This window comes from Pholcus phalangioides, unplaced genomic scaffold, assembly GCF_987345545.1.
Source record: "Pholcus phalangioides strain wild (caught in Gottingen) unplaced genomic scaffold, Ppha-v1.0 ptg000010l_1, whole genome shotgun sequence".
Lineage (NCBI taxonomy): Eukaryota > Metazoa > Arthropoda > Arachnida > Araneae > Pholcidae > Pholcus > Pholcus phalangioides.
In genome coordinates this window covers 11022822-11048245 of record NW_028301603.1, presented here as the reverse complement: position 1 = coordinate 11048245, position 25424 = coordinate 11022822, and the positions used below count along the sequence as shown (strand labels likewise).

Genomic DNA, 25424 nt, shown 5'->3' with positions numbered 1-25424 from the left:
GAGACATTCGAAAAAAAGAAGGAGTGTAAAAGTTTGTACCGAAGAGACAGGATGGTTTCGTTGGAGGTGTTGGTAATAAATTAAATAAAGTGTTGTTTTCTTCTTTTGGGAGTCTAGAATGCAGGGGCGTAGCCAGAAATTTCGTTCGGGGGGGGGGACCAAAGTGACAGAACAATGGATTTGGCCATCTTTTTTCCTTTTTTCGGTCATTTTCTCACATTTCGGGGGGGGGGGGACCAGACCCCCAAGTCCCCCCCCCCTGGCTACGCCCTTGCTAGAATCCAGTTATTTCGTCCTGAAATCGTAGTGGAGGTACAGCAGAGGACCTACGACCGAGAAGAAGTCGGGGGAAAGTTTACTGGCGCAGTCGGCAGGATGAGGTCGTGGCTTCAACGACTCAAGATTGTGAGCTGAATTCGAAGAAGAGTGTCCTAGCGACGGTGGAACCACCCCGGTTCGTATAGAAGGATAGTAGCAGCGTCGAGCACACACGCTGTTTTTTTTCGTGAAGTCAACCCGACAACCGGTGCTGAGAGGGGCAATCCTGCCCAGGGAAAAAGAAGCAAGTGTTGTACGGTGGTATCGAGACGATAAAGAAAGATGGCGTATTTGGCAAAACGGAACAAGGAGGATCTGGAGACCATGGCCGCCAACTTGGGGGGTAGAAGTCCGACCGGAGTTCAACTTAATGCAATTAGTGAGTACCATACAGGGAAGTGAACTGTACAACGAAGCGACGTGCAGAGAGATGCTGAAAACGATCATAGGCAATAGGAAAGAGAGAGAAGAGATGGAGGAGAGGCGTAGAGAGAAAGAGATGGAGATGGAGGAGCGGCGTAGAGAAAAGGAGATGGAACATGAATTCGAAAGACTGAGGATCGAGACAGGAGCCAGAAGCATGGCCCCCACAAGGGGTGGGCTGACAACGCTCCAGCCCTGGGGCCCGGGACGATTTTTTTTTTCACGCTATAAATTCATCGTAAAGGGGCCCGTGAAAGTGTGGTCGGGGGGCCCACAAAAGATCCCAGCCTAGGGGCCCTGCTCTAGGATGTGGGGGTCATGGCCAGAGGAGAGGAGAATAATCAAGCTGGGCGCGGCAGAACCCCCAGCCGGGATTTCCAGAACATGATGCAAAAGTTCAGGATGGAAGAAGACATAAGACCTGGTGCTGTTCAAGCGGCAAGCTCGTCGCGTGTCCCTGGCACGGGAAGATTGGTTAGCTGAGCTCTTGGGACTTCTTCCCTACGAGATGAACCAGTTAATTGCCCGCGAACCGGAAGAGCGTGTACAGGACTATAACCAAGTTAAAGAATTATTATTGCGGAGATTCAAACTCACTCCATAGAAGTTCCGACAGATGTTTTCTTCGCACCACAAGAATCAAGAGGGCACTTGGAGAGACTTCCACCACGAATTGTGTACCTATTTTGATGGATGGACGGCGGCTTTGGGGGTCACGACGTTTGAGCGACTAAGAGATTTAATCATCACCGATCAAATGAAAAAACGCGTCCCAGCAGAATTTAAAGAACACTATCTGGACGAATGGAGTGATATGGTGTCTCCAAGTGAGCTATCGGAGAAACTAGATAGGTTCGATGATGTGAAGAGGACTCTGAGGACACCCTCCCCTAGTGACAGAACGAGAACCCCAAGACCTGTTCATCAAAATCTGAGACGGAAAGCCAGCGGAAAGTAGAGGCTTCAGGGTGAGTCCTGCCCACCTGAGGCGACGATGGGTTCGAATTCCAGAGAGAGAGCTGCAGTCACTTGTTATTCGTGTGGAGCAGAAGGCCATATAGCAAGGTTTTGTCCTGCAAGAGGCCAGCAGGAGCCATTGAGTTGGGCCCAGGTGAACTCTGTCCAGACAGAAGAGGCGGGACACAATTGAAGAAACCAAAGCCCTAACAGCACATATCACGGTGCCTGCAGCTGGTGTTGGTGCAGACATTGACACACCACAGACCGTGAGTTTGAAATGTGGTCAGAAGACAATAAGAGGCGTAGTCGATTCCGGGACCCAGATCTCAGTCGTTAGATCTGATTTGGTTGAGATCGACGACAGTGAAGGCGAGGGGAGAATAAGGATCAAGTCCGCATTTGGCGAAAGTGAGATAGCCCCTCTGAAAATATGTATGATGAAGATCAGCGACGGCAAACACGGGTACGTGCCAATTACTTGCGCAGTGTCGAATTGCTTGATAAATGAAATATTAATATGTCCGACGGCATACGACGCACTCTTGGGAAATGTACTAGTTCTAAGTCCGATCAATGAGCCAAGCCGTAAGGACGGCGTGTGTACTTTATCTGCCGATAACAAACAGAAAGCCAGCAACGGCAATAACAACGATTTTTGCATACCTAACGAAGAACTTGAAGAGAGGATCATATCCCAAGTCGAGAGCTACTTCACTGACTTCAACATCATGAAGAACAACTTCCTGCTGAAACAAATCCGGAGAAACAAGGAGGGCTACATCAGCCTGAGGTTGGTCTCATCTTTCAGGAAGGTCAAGACCCTGACCAAGGACTGGAGGGTCGTCCGGTACTGTCTCAGGAACTCGAAAAAATTCCAAGTCAACGGAGGAGGCACTAAAGTGCGCTGGATTGTGCCCGTACCGGCTTGCGAGACCAGATGCGCTGAGATGATCCCGGTCTGCAACATGCCGTCAGAGGAAATGACACCCGAGTCAGTGTCGCAGTTTATATCAGAACACGGAGAAGTCGTCGACGTGGCAGTCGTCAATCGAGGATCCAAGATGCCAGATGTCTGTACGAGGCGCTGCCCCTACGTCAACGGGAACATGGGGAAGAAGACGCTCGCCCTCGTCAAGTGGAAGACCAATCGGGACGCGTCCGCATCCGACGGCAAGGCCTCGCAGCTCAAGGAGATGAACTCGAAACGATACGACGATAGTCATGCTGTCAACAGGAGGAGATCGGCACCGAACTGGTTCCCGGCTAGGCAGGAAACGTCAAAGCAATCGGACTGTTGATTGTTTTCGTGTCCATTTGCCAAAGGAATCAACAGAGCTACGAACCGGCAGTCGAAAACTGAGAAAACCAGAAGCCAACCGGCTAAATCTTCAATTGCCAACAACGGCGTACCAAGGAATCAGGGCAGGGAGAGGTCATCCTTCTCTTGTGCCAGTGGTGACCACCACCCCATGAACTCTTGGATGAACAACCGTTATTTGCCATTCAAGGGTGGTATGGCCGCCGCCAAAGTAGTTGCTACTGCACGGTACAACGCTCGCCTACCGGATAGCGTCATGCGTTGGCCTGGGGAACCCAAAAGGGTGATACGCAAGGTAATGCAGACGCCCTGTCATGGTAGCCGTGAGAAACCGAGTTATGCTCTTGAAGCATCATCATCATTTAAAAATGATGGATGTGCTTTTCGATGATGGGACATGTAAGGTTCAGGAGAAAAGAGGTTGGGAAAAGGCAGAGAGGAAACAGGAGTCGCGAGAGAGAGAAACGAGAACGAGTTGAGACATTCGAAAAAGATAGAAAAAGTGTAAAAGTTTGTACCGAAGAGACAGGACGGTTTTGTTGGAGGTGTTGGATAATAAATTAAATAAAGTGTTGTTTTCTTCTTTTGGGAGTCTAGAATCCAGTTATTTCGTCCTGAAATCGTAGTGGAGGTACAGCCGAGGACCTACAACCGAGAAGAAGTCGTGGGAAAGTTTACTAATACTCATCAAGATTTCCCATTTAAAGAATTTTCCTGCTTACAACATTTTTTTTTCATGATTGTTTTTTTTATAAACATAAGTGGGATCCACTAAATATGAATGAGAATGGGGCCAAAGTTTTTACTGATGAAGTAACTTGTTCTAATTTAATTTTTTGTAAACTTTTATTTCGATGTACCAAATTTCAATGTTATTGTATATCAATTATGATTTATGAAATTATAATACATGTGTGACAGTTTTCATTTTTGTTTTTAATTATTAGATACTGGTTGCTGGATATGTGGGGAATAGTACTCTCGGCTATGTGGCTGTTGATGATTTTTCAATCACAGAGGGTGATTGTGATGGTATGTGCTGTGGTTTTCTCTGATTATTCATGTAGTTGTTTTGACTGAAGTTTATCTTAACTAATTTGGCCTTGTTCGAGATAGGTCTATAGCTATTGATGGTAAAATGTGTATCAAATTTATCTGCTTGTTTCTCATATTTCAGAACAAACCAAACTATTTGATTGCAAAAATGGACAGCATATCCTGGCTAAATTTGTTTGCAACTTCAGAAACGAATGTACAAATGGCTTAGATGAAGTTAATTGCTCTATTTGCGACTTTGAGAATGGTACTTGTGGCTGGTCAGTGGTTTACAACTTTTATGACAGCTTCAAATGGACTTTGTCATCTGCTGGAAAAGAAGGTCTTGAATATGACCACACAAAACAGGATTCATCAGGTGGGTACATTTATTTTGCATGTCTGAATACTCTTTCAGTAATTTAAAAAAAATACTCTGATAAAAGTTCAATGTGGGTACTAAATTTTGCTTAGCTTAACCCTTAAATGCTAATTTTTTTTCTAACTGATAATTTTTTTCATAGTTAATGGCATATATATAAAGCCTGGACAATCATTAAAAAAAATCTAACTCGAATTGTACTGCTTATACAGGGCCTTAAAGAGGCCATATAGAGCTTCAAAACCATCGAATGTATTGAAGTAATATTACATTCCAAATGCAGTGAAACTCCTCTTAACGGTCACCCCTCTTTTATCGACTGATTTTTTTGTCCCACCAGTGTCCACAAAAGAGAGGTTTTACTGTATGTAAGTAAATTCTTTTAAAGAAAAAAAATTTGGGTTGCAAACTTCAAGGGCTGAAAAAAAAATACAAACAAAACATTTAAAAAATTAGCGAAATCACAGATGCTTATACTCTGCAACAAACAAAGAGTTGTTGTCATTAATTGGTTCTAATAATCTACTAACAAATTCAAGATATAAAATATAGAATGGAAAGAAATTGGCCTCAGCTTATGTGCAAAGTCGATTCTGAATTTTTATTTTCAAACTGGCTGCAGTAATTAACATCTAAAGGATCATTTTCATTTATGTAAAGCTACACATTTAAGGGTTAAAAAACCATGCAAATAAATATACTGAAAATTATTAAAATTTTGTATTTTCTGGAGGTCTAAGGAAAGTGTTAGGAAAGATTTCAAATTTGTACAAATAAACCAAGAAATATTTTGTTTTATTAAAACCTTTTACCAGCCAAATTAAAAATTAGATTGATTTTTCTAAAATTTTTTCCTTTGATTTTCTTTTCTTTAGTTTAGATATCATTCAAAAAATTAATGGAAATTTTTTTTTCCAGTATGTTTTCTGGAGTAACCCATGGCCATGGAAACGACATTAAAATTTGAAAGAAAAAAAAATTAAATTTTACTGTGCCTTAAAATGGGTGATTTAAAAAAGTTAAATTTATAGCATAAGTGCCAAAATGAATGATATTTTTGTTTTGTAAGTTAAGTTTGGAATCTCACATTTTCAGCGAAAAAAAATGAAGGACTTCCATGCATGGAAAATATTTTTTTTCTAATTTATAAAACCGATGTTCGCAATTGGGAACATTGACTGTTAAAATGTTAATGGTGAATAACCGAATTCATAGTAACCATTTTTTTTGTATTAGAATTTGTAATAGAAAATGACTGAAGAAGATAGGTTTTCTTCTCTATATGTTGCAAAATCCATGTTTCATCAAAGTTTGTCATATAGGGCTTACATTGTATGTACATAAATTAATAAATGCATTTTGCAATAGGACATTTCATGGTTGCTGCAATTACTGGATCTTCATGGCGAGCAAACTCATTTACATCACTGAAAAGTCCAGTTTTACGTGATTCCTTTTCAACTTGCAACATGGAATTTTGGTATAGCATTACAGGAGAAAGTAAGCAATTTTTACCAATTCTGAAGTAAACCATATGAATTCAATGACATTCAACCAGTTTTGTAGTGTTTACTTTGTGAAGAATAATTTCTTTTGTCATTTTACCCTGTTAGCAGTAACTTTATTGCATATTTAGCTAGCTTTCATCTGTTAATTAATATTTTCTTCATGTGCATGCATTCAAGCATGAATCTGAAATGGAGGATCTGTGCTATATTAATTAACTATCGAATGAAATGTATCCGACTTTAGTGTGTAATTGTGTTTCTTACAATCTGTGGTACATTTTCCTGTTATATTCATGTTTAGGAGTATAAATTTTTATATATTTTTCTTTTCAGTCGATCTTGTGGTCCAGGTCAAACGAAATAATGTTTCTACAGAAATATGGGTGCAAGAAGGAAAGAGCCCGTATGTGTGGACAAAAGGCGAAGTGATATTGGGTCGCATACCTCGAACTTTTGAAGTACATAAAAATTTTGCATTTATGCTTTCTCAATTCAGTAATCGATTTCAGTTAGTTTTCGTAACAATAGTGTTATATGAAGCCACTAATTTTTTAATATCTAATTTTTACAGCTCATATTCTATGCCAGCACTAAAAAGCCACGCGAAATCAGCAAAGTGGCTATTGATGATATTGCAATGCCCGGATGTGAGACACCTGGTATGAAATATTAGTTTCATACAGATTAGACAATTAATATTGATTAAGTTAATGTTCAAAGTCACATTCTTGAAATGGCTAGACACTCTGTGCATATTATAAAAAGTCTAAAATATACTGAAAGCTAGGTGACTTTAGAATTTGATTATTTGATTCTCAAACTGGCTAAGCTGTAAACATTGGCATAAAATTTATCATTTTAATTTATATAGATGTGTTTTTTAGATATTTCAATAAATTTTAAATTTCAGCCAATGATCAAGAAGGATATTGCCCACGTGATCAATTCAACTGCAAAAATTCTCACTGTATTTCTATGGATAAATCCTGTGACTTCACTGATGATTGTGGAAACTTCGAGGATGAAAAGAAAGAAACTTGCGGTGAGCTATATTTATTTTTTGTTCTTCTCACGAAATATATACAGTCAAAACCTAGTTTAACAAATGAAATAAAACTGACATTTTTTTTATTCATTCAATCGAGGAAAATTGTTATATTGAGGTTGAAAAAACACAAATATATTAAATACTGAAGAAATTTATTCACTTATACAGGAGAATGCATAACAAATAAACTGATGTAAATATTGATATACTGTGAGTTGAATATGAGTTGACAAGGGGTAACTTTGCTACCTTTACTGACAACGTGCAAATGTAGCTAAAATTGTAAGTCATTAGTACAATTAGTATTACCGTGTTGAAATTCATGAAAATAAAAAGGAAAAGAAGACACGTGTAAAATATATTTATGTGAATAGTAAATTGAAAAAAAATTACATCTACTAAGTATAAAAATCAAGTTGGGAGACAGGTATTTATTTGTCATCAAAAATAAGCAAATTGCTTCAGTGAAACACAATCAAAATGTATAAATTTATGTCTGAATATTAAAATAAGCTTCAATATTTGATATATTAGCAATGTAAAGTTGAAGTCGTTGTTTAAAAGCAGGAAACTTATATTTTGCAATTCAATAGGTAAAGTGTTATATATTTTGGGAGCAATGAAAATGCACAGAACTGCTTACACAGAAACTTCTAAAAAAATTTGTTAAATTGAGGAATTCATTAAATTTGAGTTCGCTATATAAGGATGTGATGGTTATTTCTAAGAAAATTTATATCTGAATGTATCAACAATTACTTTCACAGAAAAATTATTTTACACACATTTCACAGTCATCTTTTTACCTTTATTTTCTGATGCTTTTTCATGCATGATGACCAGGAAAATTAAAATACTCACATGATTCCTTTTTGTAAGATACTTAACTTTTTAACAGATTCCACATACCGAATTGGAAAAAAAAGTAGTTTTTAAAACGTATAATTGTATAAATGTTTTCATCAACTCATAGAGCTATGAGGGGAGAGAGGGAGCGAGATATTTCTAACTACACTTGTTGGAAATTGATCAACCATTAATATGTTAAATTTATTGTTTTACAGCTGATGCAATCTACCGATGTAGTTTCGATCAATCTTTCTGTGAATGGATAGTGGATAATTCAACATCTGGAAGGTGGACGAGAGTAAAACCATTTTCTTCTGTTACAAGAGGTCCAACAAGAGACCATACAACATCAACAGCTAGCGGTATATTAAACATTCCACTATCCTAATTTAAAAAAAATTTTTTTTTTTTACTTAGAAGATTTTCTGGTTGTTGTAGTTTCAAAACTTTTTTCCCTACAACAAAATATTGGAGAAAAAAATTATTCATTTCTGTTTAGCTCTATATGATTACAGTATATTATTATAGAACATAGATTGCACATGAAGGAGTGTGAAGTCACTGACAGACTATAGAGCATCAAATGCCCAAACTTCGTAAACTTTTTATGCATCCCACAGAACACCTTACTTTGTAAAGACCTAGGTCATTTAGGATTTCTTGACTTCACTCATGCCCCTCACATCCTGGAGCACCTCTTAGGCTGGGATCTTTGGTCGTCCTCCCAGACCAGACTTTTCACATGCACATCTGTAGTGAATTTATAGCATTAAAAAAAAATGATGCAAATCATCTCGGATCCCAGGGCTGGAACCCTGTCAGCCCAACCCCTATCAGGTCAAGACGTCACTGTATTCATACATAAATGTTATTTATTTCTAGAAATACTAAAAATTACTCAAAATAATTTTGATAAATGTGATTAAAAATATACTTTAAATATAAAAATTTTCCTCTATTAATATTCCATTTTTTCATCAATTTCAGGACAATTTTTATACCTTGGTGGTCGTCTGAAACCATCACCAGCAAGATTGCTCGGACCTACTTTACAACCAGCTTCAGGATGTCAGGTATTTAAAAATTGCATTTTGAAATCCTGATAGAAAGATAGGGGTTTGTTTGAATTTATAAATATATCGTTACCTGTGGTATAAAATTTTATAATTAGAATTAAACCCAGTTTGTTTTACTGTAAAACATGCTTCTAATTTGTACATGAGAAATGCAAGCCAAAGTTTTGCATTTTTCATGAAGTGAGATAATTTTTAGGATCTTTCTAAATTAGTTGTAGCTAAACCGCTTATTAAACTTTTAATCACTTTTCTATTCCATATTTTCCTCTCTAGTTCCGCTTTTATTATGACGTGCAAGGAAATGGGCCATTCAATCTTAAAATAAAGACGAGAACGAAAATCGGAGGCCAAGAGAAAGTGGTTTGGTCTCGTGAAGATCCAACTGAAGGCTACTTCTTTGTTGACGAAAGTATTACATTCTCTGAATGGCAGAGTTTCCAGGTATGAAGATGTTTAGCTCTTTTAACCATTTACAGGCCTAACGCAGATTTATATTGAATTTTATTTTTTGTTTATTTAACCTTTTGATCCTTTAGTTTAGAGATATCATCCGAAAAATGAATTTTAAAAAAAAAATTTCCCGTATGTTTTATGGATGTGCCCATATGTCCATAGGAATGGCATTAATATTAGAAACAAAAATGAATTTTATTCTTCCTTAAAAATAATTTATTTAAAAAAATTCAGTTTCTCACATATAAAGTGCGGAAAAGAATGAAATTTTTGTTTTGTAAATTAAGTTTGCAATCTCACACCTTCAGAGAAAAAAAATCTGGTGCTTTCAAATGGAAAGTATTTTTTTTTCTAATTAATTAAACTCGTGTTTCCAACTTGGAACTTTGGATGTTAAAAGGTTAATGGTGTAAAGTTAAAATGAAGATTCGTGTGTTTGTGTTAAAAAAAAAAAAAAAACAATATTTTTAGTATGACCATTTAACTTTGGTAAACATTCGACAGGTTATAATTGAAGGAAGTGTTACTCTAACCTCTGGCAAAGCTAACTATATAGCCTTGGATGATGTTTCATTTGGCAAAAAGTGTGTTCCACTAATAAGTAAGAATCCTTCAATTGATTCTTAAATTTTTTTTGTGTTTGGAAGTTTTCTTTTACATGATAATTATGTATTGATCATTTTGTAAGTTGGTTTAATAACATAACGTTTTGTCATTTTAAGTGTGTGTAAGTCATTACATTTGTACTGCTCAAAACTGATTTAGAACCGAGAACAAATAAAACAATAATATTTTTTGCAGAGAAGTAATAATCCTTTTACCTAATACTGCAACAGTAAAGTAGGCAAATCTAATGATAAAAGCAAATAACAAAGAAAACTTCAAAATTTCCTAACAGGTTTAGACACACTATAGGTGGCATCTTCAGAAGATACATTTAACCACACTGTTACACTCATCAGGGATTACATGGGATATGCTATCATTGGTCCCACGCCAAAACCACCAAAATGCTATCAGTTACTATTACACTTTTGTGGCTTTGACATGGTGCCGACGATATGGTGATTACTCTCTGGGTTACATAGAACAGATGAGGAGACCCATAAAAAACAAAATTGAGTAAGCATGCATGGCATGTGTGAGAAAACAAGAATGTGATTAATTGACTATCGCTTCATACTGCTAAGCAACCCTGAGCTGGGATTGGGTAACCAACCCAATTGGAATACCAGTCACAGTGATGGTCTGGCTATATACAGTCTATATAAAAGATACTCAAGGGATTGGAGAAATGTATCTTTATAAAAAAGCATTGTTATTGATGGAACACTGGGAAAAGCACATCAGACCAGGGCGTAATATTGTTATATAGTATTTTCATTGTATATCCTCTGAAGATGATACTCACACTGTGTTGAAATGCATCGGTAGTTTTTTCTTGTTATTGGGCTTTATGTTTGGTTTCTTCTTAACCAAAATTCCTAAAATTATTTCAGATTTTGCTTCAAGATCAAACAAGTTAAAAACTACAGACTGAAGCAAATGTTTTAAATGTTTACTCAAATATATTTTTTCATGGTATGAAAACATTGACTGTTTAATTTTATGACTCATAATGCTCTTTGTCATTTATGCAGCTCCTCTGCCAACTGCTCCACCACCGATAACAACCTCCACTGACCCTACATTAGTCCAGTGTGCGACTTATGAGTTCAAATGTGAGACTTTGAACCAATGTGTTAATAAGACATTGCTGTGTGATTTCAAAGAAGACTGTTCTGATGCCTCAGATGAAAAGAATTGTGGTAAATAGAATTTTATATCTGTGGAATTTGTTTGAAAAAAAAAGAAAAAAGAGAAATGATGGTATATAATCCATTATCAGTCACTCTCTTTAAATGAATTAATTACTATTGTTATATAACATTTTTAATTTCAAATTTAATTTACTGTAATTGACATTTAATTTTTACTTATTGTTCAGAAAATAAGCCTGACTCAGGATCAAATTAACTCATGTGCTATTCTGATTAATCTATACCCCATGTTTTTTTTTTTGGTTCTTTGTAATCTATGATTTTTTTTAAAAGCTTTTATTTACATATTAATATTTTTGTTCACCAATGTTTTTCAGGTGAATGTGATTTTGATAAAAACATGTGTGGACTTGTGAATACCGGCACCGGTGCTGGATATAAGTGGGAGCGCAAACAACCAGAGGACTTTTCTATGTACAGGAATTCTACACTACCTGGAACCGACAGTCATCAAAATACAGAAGGGTTTTTTGCTGCTCTTGCATCAACCACAACAAGTAATGTGATAATTACATTCTAACTTTATCAAATAACATGCATAAACCTAGATTTGTGTTGACTACCATTCTGAACAAATCGTATTTGAAACTTTTTTGGCCAAGAAATTGATCACAATTAGAAATAATTATTTAAAAGAATTTTTTTCACTGAAAAAATAATTTGTCGGATTAAAACTCCGAATGAACTCGCTTGAGCACTTGTCTGAAACTTATATAGCTTTTGTGAGTATGAGTACATTACCCAATCACTCAATCACTTATAGCAGTGGTTCTCAAACTTTTCCAACCCCAATTCTCTTGCCTCAGTCGTAATTTATTGCTACTGTGCAGTTCTGTGGGCATCGTGCTGAACTGTCATTAAGAAGATGCAGGTTTGAATATAGCCGCAACTAGATGTTTGGTCAGACAGGGCAAGCACACATTTTGCCCTCTCCCCTCCCCCCCCCCCCGCAATGTTGAAGGAGAGGCGCCAAGGGCACCAGACCCACTTGTTTCCCTCTAGTTATGGCCGTGGGTTTGAACCCTGTTGGTGGCACTGTGGTGGTCAGCTTTGATCTGCGAGCCAATCTCATTTGAAAAAGTCTTTCAGCAGAGAGCAAGCATACCTTCAAAATGACATTATTAAAACAAATTACATAACATGAAAATTCAAGCATTTACCATCTTCACTTCAAAATATGGAAGACAGATGGCAGTGGCAGTACCAACATGAACATGAAACAGTCCCAACTTTCACTATGTTAGGGCCATACATACAGGGTATCCTGTAGGTGCTAGTACAGGTTTTATTTCATCAACCGGCCGTCGTATAGATATGATTACAAATTAAAAATGCTCAACAGGCATTTAAAAATTTTCCTGTACCAGTTCTGAGAGTGAATACAGTGTGTCACAAAATAAAAAAACTGAATTTTTATACAATCCCTGTGTGGTCTAACTTCCAATTAGAAAGTTGTTGCCCTGTCTCTTGATGCCAAAAAAAAAATCCATATTTCTAAGTGCCATATTAACAGAGATATTCGAAAAATGAAGGAAATTTGGGAAAGAACAGCATTAAAAAAATGGTTTTACTAGCATTTAATGCTATTCTTTCCCAAATTTCCCCTGTTTTTTTTAATTTGAATATCTCAGCCAATATTGCACTTAGAAAGATGGACTTTTTTTGTTGGTATCAAGAGAGACAGGGCAACAACTTTCTAATTGGAAGTTAGAGCACAGAGAACTGTACAAAAATTTAGATTTTTTTATTTTGTAACTCACTATATTTTCACTCAGAAATTCTCAGAGTAAACGAACTGAAATGGAGTGGTGCGGGATTCATTCAGTCAGATGACTATAAGATTTATTACTCTGGACATGAAAATCATAGTAAAAATGGAGTAGCAATAATTATTAAAAATAAATATTGATGCATCTGTTTTAGGGTACAACCCTGTTAATGATAGAATTATGTCAATCAGAATAAAAAGCAGACCAATAAATGTAACGATCATCCAAGTATATGTGCCAACAACTGATGCTGAAGAAGTTAGCGATGAATTCTATAATGTACTGCAACAAATTATTGATCAAATACCAAGTAAAGATATGTTGATGATCGTTGGGGATTTAAATGCAAAGGTTGGAGATGTGGCAGTTCCAGGTACAACAGGAAACTTTGGGCTTGGAAATAGGAATGAAGCTAGACAAAAGTTAATTGAATTCTGTTCATCAAATGATCTTTTCATTGCTAATATATACTTACTTTAAGCAGCCTAAAAGAAGAATGTACACATGGACATCACCAAATGTCATGTACAAGAATCAAATTGATTACTTAATTGGCAGCAAAAGATGGAAAAGCTCTGTGACAACATGCAAGACTCTGCCAAGTGCTGAATGTGGGTCTGATCACCAGTTACTCATTTTAGAGATGAGACTTAAATTAAAGGAAATCAATAAAGGAAAAGAGCCAGCTAGGTACAGGTTAGATAATCTACCAGAGGAATACAGAATTTCAACAAGAAGCCATTTTAATGACCTTTATCTGGTAGATAGGGAACCAGAAGAACTCTGGTCTGATATTAAAAATATACTAAAGGAGGAAGCAAAGAGAATTATTAGAGTAAATTAAAAGAAGGGAACACCCTGGCTGTCAGAAGAAGCTCTTGAAATTGCAGAAAAAAAAATAATAGCTAAGGCTGCTGGAAAAGTAAAGGAAACCAAGGAATTTAATGCACAATTTCAAAGACAGGCAAGGAAAGATAAAGAGACTTTTCTTAATTCAAAATGCAGATTGTTGTGTTTTCTTTAACTCTTTGTTAACCGAGTGGATGACACATGGGTATTTATTTTGATGAGTATTTATTATTACATTTAGACTTAGATAGATTACATAAATATAGATAGGAAGAATTTATAAAGCGGAAAGAGCAGAACATTTAGACATCTTGTTTACTTGATGTCCGAGGTGGAACTCACTAGTTCCCCTTACACAACACTAAGTGGAGTTGTATGTTCTTATCACTTTAGTTCTTTTAGTCATTTCTTATAAGGACACCACACAGACAAATTGAAGAAAACAACAGACTTGGGAGAACAAGAGACCTCTACAGGAGGATTAATGAAATCACTGCCAATTTTAATCCACTTTTCGGTATCATAAAAGACAAGAATGGAAATGTCTTGAACTCTGAAAAAGACATTGTAAACAGATGGAAAGAATGCACAGAAAATCTTTATAAGAAATCAGATAGAAAGATAATAAATAGCAATATAGAAATAAATCATGAACCACCAGTTACAAAGGACAAAGTCAGATGGGCAACAAATCAACTAAAGCATTGCAAAACTCCAGGTATTGACGATATTCCAGCAGAGCTTCTGAAAAAAGCAGGGGAAAATATTATAGATGCACCAACATCACTCTATCAACAAATCTTGGAGAAAATAGAGTGGTCCAAAGACTGGAAACGATCTATATTCACACCCATTCACAAAAAAGGTGATCTTAGAGAATGCTCCAATTACAGAACAATCTCCCTAATACCACATTCTAGCAAGATTCTACTGAAAATTATTCAGAAAAGACTCAAAACCATTATAGAAAGAGAATTAGCAGTGGAGCAAGCAAGTTTCAGAAGAAATAGGGGAACTAGAGACCAAATAGCCAGTATAAGATGGATAATGGAGGCAGCAAAAGAACATCAAAAGAAGTTATATTTTTGTTTCATCGATTATACAAAGGCCTTTGACTGTGTTGATCATGATAAGCTTTGAGATATTCTTGGAACAATGGGAGTGCCTAATCACCTCGTCTGCTTGATCAGAAATTTATATATTAACCAAGAGGCAAGTATAAGAACAAACTATGGCTTAACTGAATGGTTTGGAATTGGAAAAGGGGTTCGACAAGGATGCATCCTTTCCCCAACTTATTTACTCTCTATGAAGAATATATAATGAGAGCATCCGATTTAGAGGAATTAGAGGCAGGTGTTAAAATTGGAGGAAGAGTGATCAACAATCTTAGATATGCTAATAACACAACTCTGATGGCAGAATCTGAAGAGGACCTGAAGAACATTATATCAAGAGTAAGAACAGAAAGTGAGAAGCTTGGACTCTACCTAAATACAAAAAAACAAAGATCATGACTACAGCAGATATTCACAGTTTTCAATTAGATGGCAAAAATTTTGAGATTGTGGACAGATTTGATTTCCTAGGATCAAGAATTGTAAAAGACGGAACTTGCACAGAAGAAATAAAAAGATGAGTAGTTCTGCGTAAAACAGCCATGAGAAAGTTTAATATAATAATGAAAGACAAAGATGTATCAATGAAAACAAAAATTAGAATTATAAATGCGTTGGTCTCTCCTGTTTTTATGTATGGATGTGAGAGCTGGACACTACGGTAATCAGATAAGAAAATAATTGATGCCTTCAAACTTTGGTGCTGGAGGAGGATGCTGAGAATTCCATGGACAGCTAAAACGACTAACAAATCGGTTATCGAAGAAGTCAAGGTTGACCATTCTTTAGAAGCAACAGTCATTAAACAGAAACTCTCTTACTTTGGCCATGTAATGCTCACAGAAGGCTCACTAGAAAAAATTATAATGCTTGGAAGAATGGAGGGAACTAGAGGGAGAGGCAGACCGAGCTCCCGATGGATAGAAGAGGTGTTGCAAAGCACTAGAATGAAGCTAGCACAACTGAGACATGCTGTGAATGACAGACCAGCTTGGAGAGCCATGATCTATAGAGTTGCCAGGAGTCGAAAATGACTCGATGGTTCCTAACAATAACATATTTTCACTCTCAGAACTGGTACTGGTAAATTTGTGAACGCCTGTTGAGCATTTTTTAAAGATTGGAATTATATACCTCTATGATGGACGGTTGATGAAATAAAGGATGTGCTAGCACTTATAGGATACCTTGTATACATACAACACCTGCTTGTGCCGATAATTCTGCAGACAAATGTATATGAGGTATATGTATGGTTAAGTTGCCGTGGTCATCATTTATCCACAGCTGGCAGAATAGTATCAAAAATAACCATTTCATAGCACTTATAGGCCCATATCAATATTGGCATCTCACTGTGATACCTCTGTGGTATACACTTTGAAAAATTTGAAAACCCTAACTTATGGATTATTAAGGATATAATCATTAATCATACAGTCATTTCCTGATTATTTTTAGTCATTGAGTTGCTAATATTTAATGAGAAACCTTTCTGTTCAGGTTATATTTACTACCCAGCTGTGATGAGGACACCCGTACTAGGAGAAATGGCTGCATCATGCAAACTTGAATTCTACTACCATTTCAACATCAGATACGGTAAGTGTTATATGGGATTACTTTTTGTAATATTTATATATGTTTGATTTTGTGTTGTTGTTGTTTCGTTTCAATTGTGTTTGGTTGTTTTGTTTTAATATCAATTTTTCAAATTTTGACTATCTTGACTGGTTTTTTTTCAGTACTAGTTGTTTCATAGTGTTTAGTATGTTTCATAAAACTGATTTACATTTGCAACATACTAACTATTGATTCATTTTAGGTTATCTTCAAGTGCATATCAACAAAATAGGTGGCGGATCTTATGACAGAACATTAAAATTTGGAATATCATCTCCAACAGGAAAAGAGTGGCAATTTGCCTCTGTAGCAATTGGAAATTTCCCCGCTGGGAAAGTGGTATGAACTTTATTTCAATCCATTTTCATATTCTGCGAATTTTTGTAGGCAAATTATAAACAGATAATAAATTTGCATCATGGTGTAAAACTTTGCTTTTGTGAAAGATTTCTTTCGTGTTTTGTTAACACAGCTCTTGTATGAACTGTGTAGAAGATTTGAACTTTGAAATGCTGTTGAATATACCTGCAATTCCCTAGCAAGTTTTAAATCCCTATTCTAAAACATTAACATAATTTTTTTTTGTCGTCCAAGGAAAAATAATTTTGTTACATTATCACTTCTACCATTTTTTTGCCAATGTATTCAATACAAAGGCTTTGACTCTAACTACCAAAATGAAGATGAGCACTTAACAGAACCCCTTGGCATTAATTACTCATTATCGCAACTGTAAATTGCTTATGACTCATGGAATTCTGAAATAATCTGGAAGTACATGATCAGCATCAAAAATCGTGGTTTTACAAATTTTGGTTTTGATCCCGATAAGTGTCGAGATTAGAATCAACTTTAAAATGTAGATTTCGGTTTAATTAACCCTTGCATGTGTAAAATGACCATAATATCACAAAAGTGATCAGTGATTCGTTCACTAATTTTTCACTTGTAAAAATAATAATGAAAATAATAATTAGTTTTCAGGTTTAGCAGCTTGAAGTGTTGAATGTTGACAAGTTTAAATTCATGTTTTATTTTTCTTTCTTTTATTGTGTAAGATATTCTTAACCTTTACTTGATTTTTACTTGAATATAAATGATCATAATGATATTGCAATCAATTTAATACAATAATACTGTAATTAAGAAAAATGTTTTTTCTCATTTAAATGTTATCAAATTTCTTGGTATAGTTTTTGACGTAATGATTAATTTAACTTCATTATTCTAATTTTAGATTGAGTTTCATGGCAGAATATCTTATGTTCGCTATCGAGGTACTGTCCAAGACATTGCTGTTGACAACATAAAATATGTAAACTGTGGGTTAGAATCATTGTACAATAAAAGTGAGTTGATAATCACCATGTCTATGCAAAGCATTTTGTTTATTGTGTGATGACTCATGAAAACTAATCTAGTGCCTTTTAAAGCACTCAGCCATCTTAACTTTAATATATAATAATATATGACTGCATATAAGAATCATACATAAAAAATACCAAATATGTATTGCATTTTTTTTATTAATTACCCTAATTCATCCTTCACTTTTTAGCTTTGAACTGCACGTTTGACGAAGATGAATGTGGTTGGCATCCTGACAATAAGAATAACTTCATGACATGGAATCGCCTTAAAAAGTCACCAGCATTTTTCGGACCACAACAAGATCACACAGGAAGAAGTGGTAATTAAATTTTACCAATGCCATATGCATCCCAAGATTAGAAACATAATGAATGATTTTTTGCATATATATATATATACACTGAAGAGCCAAAAAAAACTGGTGACACCTGCCTAATATTGTGTAGGGCCCTGCGAGCACGCAGAAGTGGCGCAACACCACGTGGCATGGACTCGACTAATGTCTGAAGTAGTGCAGGAGGTAATTGAAACCATGAATCCTGCAGGGCTCTCCATAAATCCGTAGGAGTAAGAGGGGGTGGAGATCTCTTCTGAACAGCACGTTGCAAGGCATCCTAGATATGTTCAATAATGTTCATGTCTGGAGATTTTGGTGGCCAGCGGAAGTGTCTAAAGTCAGAAGAGTGTTCCTGGAGCCACTTTGTAGCAATTCTGGACGTGTGGGGTGTCGCATTGTCCTACTGAAATTGTCCAAGTCCGTCGGAATACACAATGGACATGAATGGGTGCAGGTGATCAGACAGAATGCTTACGTACCTGTCACCTGTCAGAGTCGTATCTAGACGTATAGGGGCCCATATCACGCCAACTGCACACGCCCCATACCATCACAGAGCCTCCACCAGCTTGAACAGTCCCCTGTTGACATGTAGGGTCCATGGATTCATGAGGTTGTCTCCATACCCGTACACGTCCATCAGCTCAAAGCAATTGGAACCGGGACTCGTCAGACCAGGCAACGTGTTTCCAGTCCTCAGCAGTCCAATGTCGGTGTTGTCTGGCCCAGGCGAGGCGTAAAACTTTGTGTCGTGCAGTCATCAAGGGTACACGAATGGGCCTTGTTTCGTTGAATGGTTCGCACGCTGACACTTGTTGATGGCTCAGCATTGAAATCTGCAGCAATTTGCGGAAGGGTTGCACGTCTGTCACGTTTAATGATTCTCGTCAGTCGTCCCGTTCTTGCATGATCTTTTTCCGGCCGCAGCAATGTCGTAGATTTCATTTTTTACCGGATTCCCGATATTCACGGTACACTTGTGAAATGGCCGTACATGAAAATCCAAATTTCATCGCTACCTCGGAGATGCTATGTCCCATCTCTCGTGCGCCGACTATAACACCACGTTCAAACTCACTTAAATCTCGATAACCTGCCATTGTAGCAGCAGTAACCGATCTAACAACTATGCCAGACACTTGTTGTGTTATATAGGCGTTGCCGACCGCAGCGCCGTACTCTGATTGATTTCATATCTCTTTATTTCCATACGCATGCCTGTACCAGTTTTTTTGGCTCTTCAGTTTATATATATATATGAATCAAATGATAGGCTACTTCATAAGTTTGTCACTGCTGGGCAGTAATGGTTTTTAGCCCTCAGCAATGACTTTTGAATGTTTACTTTTGGTGCCATGTGGTTCCCAAAGAATGTGCTTATGACACAAGACAATGTTTATTCCTTTACAATGATTTGTTACTTCAATGCTCACAGAAAATAAAGAAACCTCTGCAGTGCCTGGTTTTATAGCTAGTTAAGAATAATTTTTGTTCATTTCATAAAAGATCTTGTTGATATTAAAAATCATCATGTTTTTTCTTTTAGGCTATTTTTTGGCACTTGTCCCCAACTTTGCAATTCAAGGACGAAAAGCGAGCCTCATAAGTGCAATGCAGCCTCCAACCGAAGGGAGATGTTTCACATTCTGGTATCATATGTTTGGTCAAGATGTTGGAACTTTGAATTTACTGGTGCAAAGTAGCAGCGAGAACTACACTGCATGGTCAAAAACTAATTCTCAGGGAAATTCATGGAGGAAAGCAGAACGAACCATCAGAAGCAAAAGCGACTATAATGTATGTTTGAAAATATCTTCAGATCAATTCAGTTATCCAACATTTTTCTCCTCCACCCCCCTTCCAGTGCATTTAGAATTATTTATTTATTTATTTACACATCTCAACAGGCTGAGCCCAATTACAAAAATGGGAAACACACTGACATAAGAATACGAAAAATACAAGCAATGAAAAGCAAATAATAATAATAACTCATCGAATCTACACATTAGAAATAAAATCATCAACAAACATATAATACAAAACTGTATATGCACAACGGAAGCACACATTGAGAATTCAATATGAGGAAGACAAAACGTCCAAAATAAAGAATGAAAAACCAAAAATAGATGAGAAAACAATAAAATATATACAAATTCATATAGCACCTAGTAGAACATGGAATCCTTGTGAAAAATATCTGGGAATTCACCCGTATTACAATTTATGCATGCTCGCAAAATTGGTGAAGCATTTAAAATGTTCATGAGTGCACGAGGTAAATAAAAAACATTTTGGGAACTATGAACCTGTCGCTCGCGAGATGGCACAGAGATATTAATTAGGCTCGTCAGATAATAGTCATCGATTCTGCCGTGAAGGAATGATAGATCTTGCTTTGTACGTCTGCTATCGAGAGTTGTCATCTTGAAAATCCGAAGAGAGAAGATCCGAAGTAGGTGCCTCTGGGACTACACACCAAAAGTCTTCCAGAATAATGACCTCAAAAACTGTTTCTGTACACGTTCAATACGTACGCTCATCACTACAGGAATATGTCCCCATATCACTGAGCCATACTCAAATGAGGGTAAGACATGTGCGAAATACACTTGTACCATCGCTGGAACTGAAGTGAATGGCCCACAGACGACCTTACGAGAAAATCAAGTGACTTGTTGAACTTTGACAAGACACTTTCAGCGTGAACACTAAAATTCAAATCACTCTTGAAAATTACACCTAAATCCATTACCATGCTCTTTCTTTCTATAGCTGCTGTATCTATGGTGTAATAGTAAAGAAATGGATGTAATTTTCGCGTGAATGAAATGACACTGCACTTTGAAACATTCAGACTGAGATTGTTGTCACGGCACCAATCATTCAGATGCAATATGTCATTTTGAAGGACCAAGAAGTCTTCTATGGATTTAATTGATCGATGGAATTTTAGGTCATCAGTGAACATGAGGCAGCGGCTATTTTGAAGATACAACGGTAAGTCATTTACAAAGATGAGAAAAAGTAACAGACCAAGATTTGACTGACCCCTGAGGAACACCAGACGTGCTTGTATATGGTATAGATAGATGTCCTGATGGCAGCCTAACGATGTTTGCTCTGTCACTCAAATAGAAAGCGAACCAAGCTATAGATTCATTTGACAAACAAAGTTACGAGCGTAATTTCGGTAAGAATACATGATGATCTACTCGACCGGAAGCCTCTTCAAAATCTGCATATATGGTGTCTATTTGTTCCCGGTTGTCAAGAGCAACCGACGACAGATCATGGGTGAATTTCACAAGGTTGGTTACAGTTGAGTGTTTGCAAACAAAACCGTGTTGAAAGGGATTCAATGAAGGCGCGAAGTGATTATACAGTTTTTCATAAATCAATGATTCTAGAATTTTGACAAACGAACTTAGAATCAAAACTGGTCTGTAGTTAGTTACGTTGGATGGGTCACCCTTTTTATGAATGGGAACTATGCTTGCTAATTTCCCCGACGAAGGGAAGCAACCTATACTCAATGATTTATTAAATATAATAAAGTTAACGGACGTGCCAGTAATTCACCATAACCTTTGACTACGTAAGCCGGAATACCATCTGGTCCGATGGCCCTGGATGACTTGAGCTTCCTTATAGTGCATAAGACGTCAGCTTCCCTAAACTGTATATGGGCGAGAGGGAAGAGGTCAGTTTCAGCCAAAAACTGCCCTTGTGAAATCGACTGTAAAGAAATATCTCTATTCGTAAACACAGATTCAAAGTAATCCACGAAGGCATTAACAGTTTCTTGGCCAGTTGAAGAAGTAGAGCCATTAAAGTGCATTGTGCTTGGAATAATGCTACGTTTTCGTTTGGACTTTATGAATTGCCAAAACAATGAAGGATCCTGTTGAAGACCGTCTTCAATATGCTTTAAGTAGTTCCTATATGCAGTTTGAATCTTTTCCTTGCATAAGCATCTGACCAAACAGAAGTGAATCTCCACACTACCAGTATGAAGATTTTTTTTCCTAGCTTGTGATGTTTTATGGCTATGCTGTGAATGATTTCACTGTTGAATTAAACTAGTACTTAACCATACATGCATCTTGTACGCATTCCTCAGCAGAATTTACACAGACACTGCATAGAGTGACATGGCAATCTGATTTAAATGAGATTGAGACCACCTCAGATTACTAAAAATTCGATTGATCATCTAGAAAATACATGTTTATTTTATTGAGAAAAAAAATTAGGGTTTGCTGTGTTATTGACTTTGTTGGAAGTTTGAATTCCCAGTGTTTTTTGAATTTTGTTATGGTAGATGATGGCCAACCTGGCACAAAAACTTCACTACATGAAGTTTGGGGGCTTTGGTTTTATGAATGAAATACATACTTCAAAAGTATTCCATCATTATCAGCGAGGTATTTAGTACATTTGGACTTTTTTTACCCCTTTACCTGCAGGCTTTTGATAACAAATTTACACAATATGCAGTTGAAGCACCAGTAGTAAATCTAAGAAAGTGGTATCTTAAAGAAATATTGTTAACACATTTGAGGAAATAGGGGAAAAAGTTTTTCCCACTCTTCTCTATATATATATACCATACCATACAGTTTTTCACTCATCAAACTGCAGCATGGAAGAAAAGAAAAGAAAAAAACAATAGTGCAGAGGTAAAGGAAAAAAAAACAATTCTCGTTCATAGGGTTACTAGCAAAGAGTCTTGAAAGAAAGGCGAAAGAGCTTGAATGTATATGTGTGCATATATATATGATATATATATATATGTTTCTTCCATCTACTCAAGAGTGAAATATTTCTCCGACGTGCATAGAAGCTAACAATATTTATCCACGGACACCAATAATCTCTATTTGTACTGTATAGATAGAACCGCTCACAACCCGGACTGATGCAAAGCACCTTACTTCCATTGCTCTGTACTGTATAAATTCTGTACAGTAAATCTAAAATCCAAATTCAAAGATACATTTCACGATCCATGAGATACTTGTTGTTTTCGGAAAGCACTGTTATTGGTCAAAGATTTATTTTAATGAATACAGTACTCAGGGCTCCCACTTGTCTTACTTTACCTACTTTTTGGTAAACTTTGGTGGTCCTACTTTCTAGTTTTTGTCCTACTTTTCCACCAAATCCTATCAACAAACTTTGTGCAATTGATTTTAATTATAAGGAGGGAATCATCGATATATTTCCAAATATTACAAATGTTGTTTATCGCAATTAATGATTCTGCAAAGTGGAAATTATGCAGTATTTATGGTTATTTTGTGGGGGGGGGGGGGTGTATGTGGACCATTTGGTTCATTAGTTTTTCATTTCTTTGTTTTTGAGGGTTCAACAAGTAGATTAGTCATTAAAAACTTCTGTCTGGGTGGAGAAAATAATTTTTGTATTTACTGTTCGTGGTCTTAGACAGTAGCTAACATTACATTCTTCATTCAAAATTATAGTCCACATTTTGTGTATAGGTGAAACAACAGTTTGCTTAATAATCAGTTGGGTATATAGGCCTATTCTAGGTTTTGTGAATCTGATACAATCCAATACCATTCAATTGTCTTCTGTCTTTTAGGGCATGCGGAGGCATAAATAATATTTGCAATGTTTAGCAAACAGCTAGAAATGAAAGTGCTTCATTTGTCAAAAACGATTACGCTGGCATTGAACAGTAAAATATAAACAAATCACTTTAAAAAAAGGATGGACAACGAAATGAAACCATCCGGTTCACCTTGAGTTATTTACATCAGACCTTGTAATTTACACATTTTGCACTCTGCTTTTGGAAGTGGTCTTGAAAGAGTGTCATTCTTAAAAAACTTACATATTTTCATAATTTGCTATGTATATTGCCGAATGGAGTTGTGTTGTGAACCGTGGAAGACTTCCAAAAAGAATGTAATGTATATATTGTGGGAGACAGAAAGGAATTATCTGTGGTTGCTAGTACACTGTTTTGGCTAAAAAATTGTTTTTGTTGTCAAGTCATTTTTGTCATTTTGCTTTGAGTCACTCTTATAGGATACTAGAAATAGCACTATGAAAAAAAAAAATTTAATTTTTAGATTAGAAAAAGGAATTTTAGGTTTTTTTTGTAATATGGGGTTTAAACCCACATGGTGTCTAGGGGGGGGGGGGATACCCTTCCTCGTCTTACTTTTTTTTAAATTTTTTGAGTGGGAGCCCTGGGTAACGTTGAATTTTCAACTTATTTGGTAGTCAAACAAGTAGATGTATTTACATGAATGAAGTTTTTCAAAGAACAAAACTTACCCAAAGGCACTGTTAACTTTTTTTTTTTTTTGCTTCATTTCCTTCTGATGCATAAGTATTTAAAGTATAAACATTTTTAAGCATGTTATATGATGTGATGCTCGACTATTCCAGCATGCATTATGGGTATAAGAATTTAAAAAAATATTCAGATCAAAAAGGTCATGTTATCACAGGTGAAGATAGACTTGAAGGTCTGAAAGAGGAGCACGAGGAGGAGGATGATGATGTGAACACATATACATACAGGGTGATTTAAAACTAAATGTACGAACTTTTAGAGGAGGTAGAAAACACAAAAACATAACTGAATCACATAAGAATGCATGACCAGAAACCCTAACCTGATCAGCTGGAGGATAAACAAAGATGTAGAAATGACAAGCTAATAGTGGATGGAAAAAACTCTATTTAGCAATGCTTTACATGAGGACAGTATGTGTACACGTTAAGTTTCACAACAAGTGCTCAAAGTGTACACATGCTGTCCTTATGTAAAGTATCACTAAATAAAAAGTTTTTCTACCCTGGCTTGTCATTTCTGCATCTTCGTTTATCCTCCAGCTGATCAGGTTGGGGTTTCTGGTCCCACTCCTGTGATTCTGTTTTGTTTTTGTGTTTTCTACCTCCCCTAAAAGTTTGTACGTTGAGTTTTGAATCATCCGGTACATGTAAGATCACCTGTACACATATTTGGTGCTGTGCTGGGAGGAGGCAATGTCCCATGCCCCCGCTTTTGTATCTCTGCCCATGCATATTACATGCATTCATATATTTCATGCTTTATCATAAAGTTTATTTGTAGTAGCTTGTCGGAAATTGAATTATCATTAAATTTTATACAGTATTATTGTT

The 25424-nt window shown here is 36.4% G+C and overlaps 1 protein-coding gene across 1 annotated transcript in view; it reads left to right on the top strand.

Annotated features, from left to right (window-relative positions):
• The window catches only part of LOC149080912 (MAM and LDL-receptor class A domain-containing protein 1-like), a 168446-nt gene that overhangs the window by 65500 nt on the left and 77522 nt on the right, over positions 1–25424 (top strand). The window contains exons 32-48 of the mRNA XM_089237599.1: positions 3967–4051; positions 4197–4433; positions 5805–5936; positions 6278–6402; positions 6516–6603; positions 6855–6986; positions 8057–8203; positions 8829–8914; positions 9191–9358; positions 9875–9971; positions 11011–11178; positions 11508–11687; positions 16430–16528; positions 16752–16888; positions 17787–17898; positions 18108–18239; positions 19804–20054. Of these exons, the coding sequence (XP_089093725.1) occupies positions 3967–4051; positions 4197–4433; positions 5805–5936; positions 6278–6402; positions 6516–6603; positions 6855–6986; positions 8057–8203; positions 8829–8914; positions 9191–9358; positions 9875–9971; positions 11011–11178; positions 11508–11687; positions 16430–16528; positions 16752–16888; positions 17787–17898; positions 18108–18239; positions 19804–20054 (2376 nt within the window). The remainder of the gene's footprint in view (positions 1–3966; positions 4052–4196; positions 4434–5804; positions 5937–6277; positions 6403–6515; positions 6604–6854; positions 6987–8056; positions 8204–8828; positions 8915–9190; positions 9359–9874; positions 9972–11010; positions 11179–11507; positions 11688–16429; positions 16529–16751; positions 16889–17786; positions 17899–18107; positions 18240–19803; positions 20055–25424) is intronic.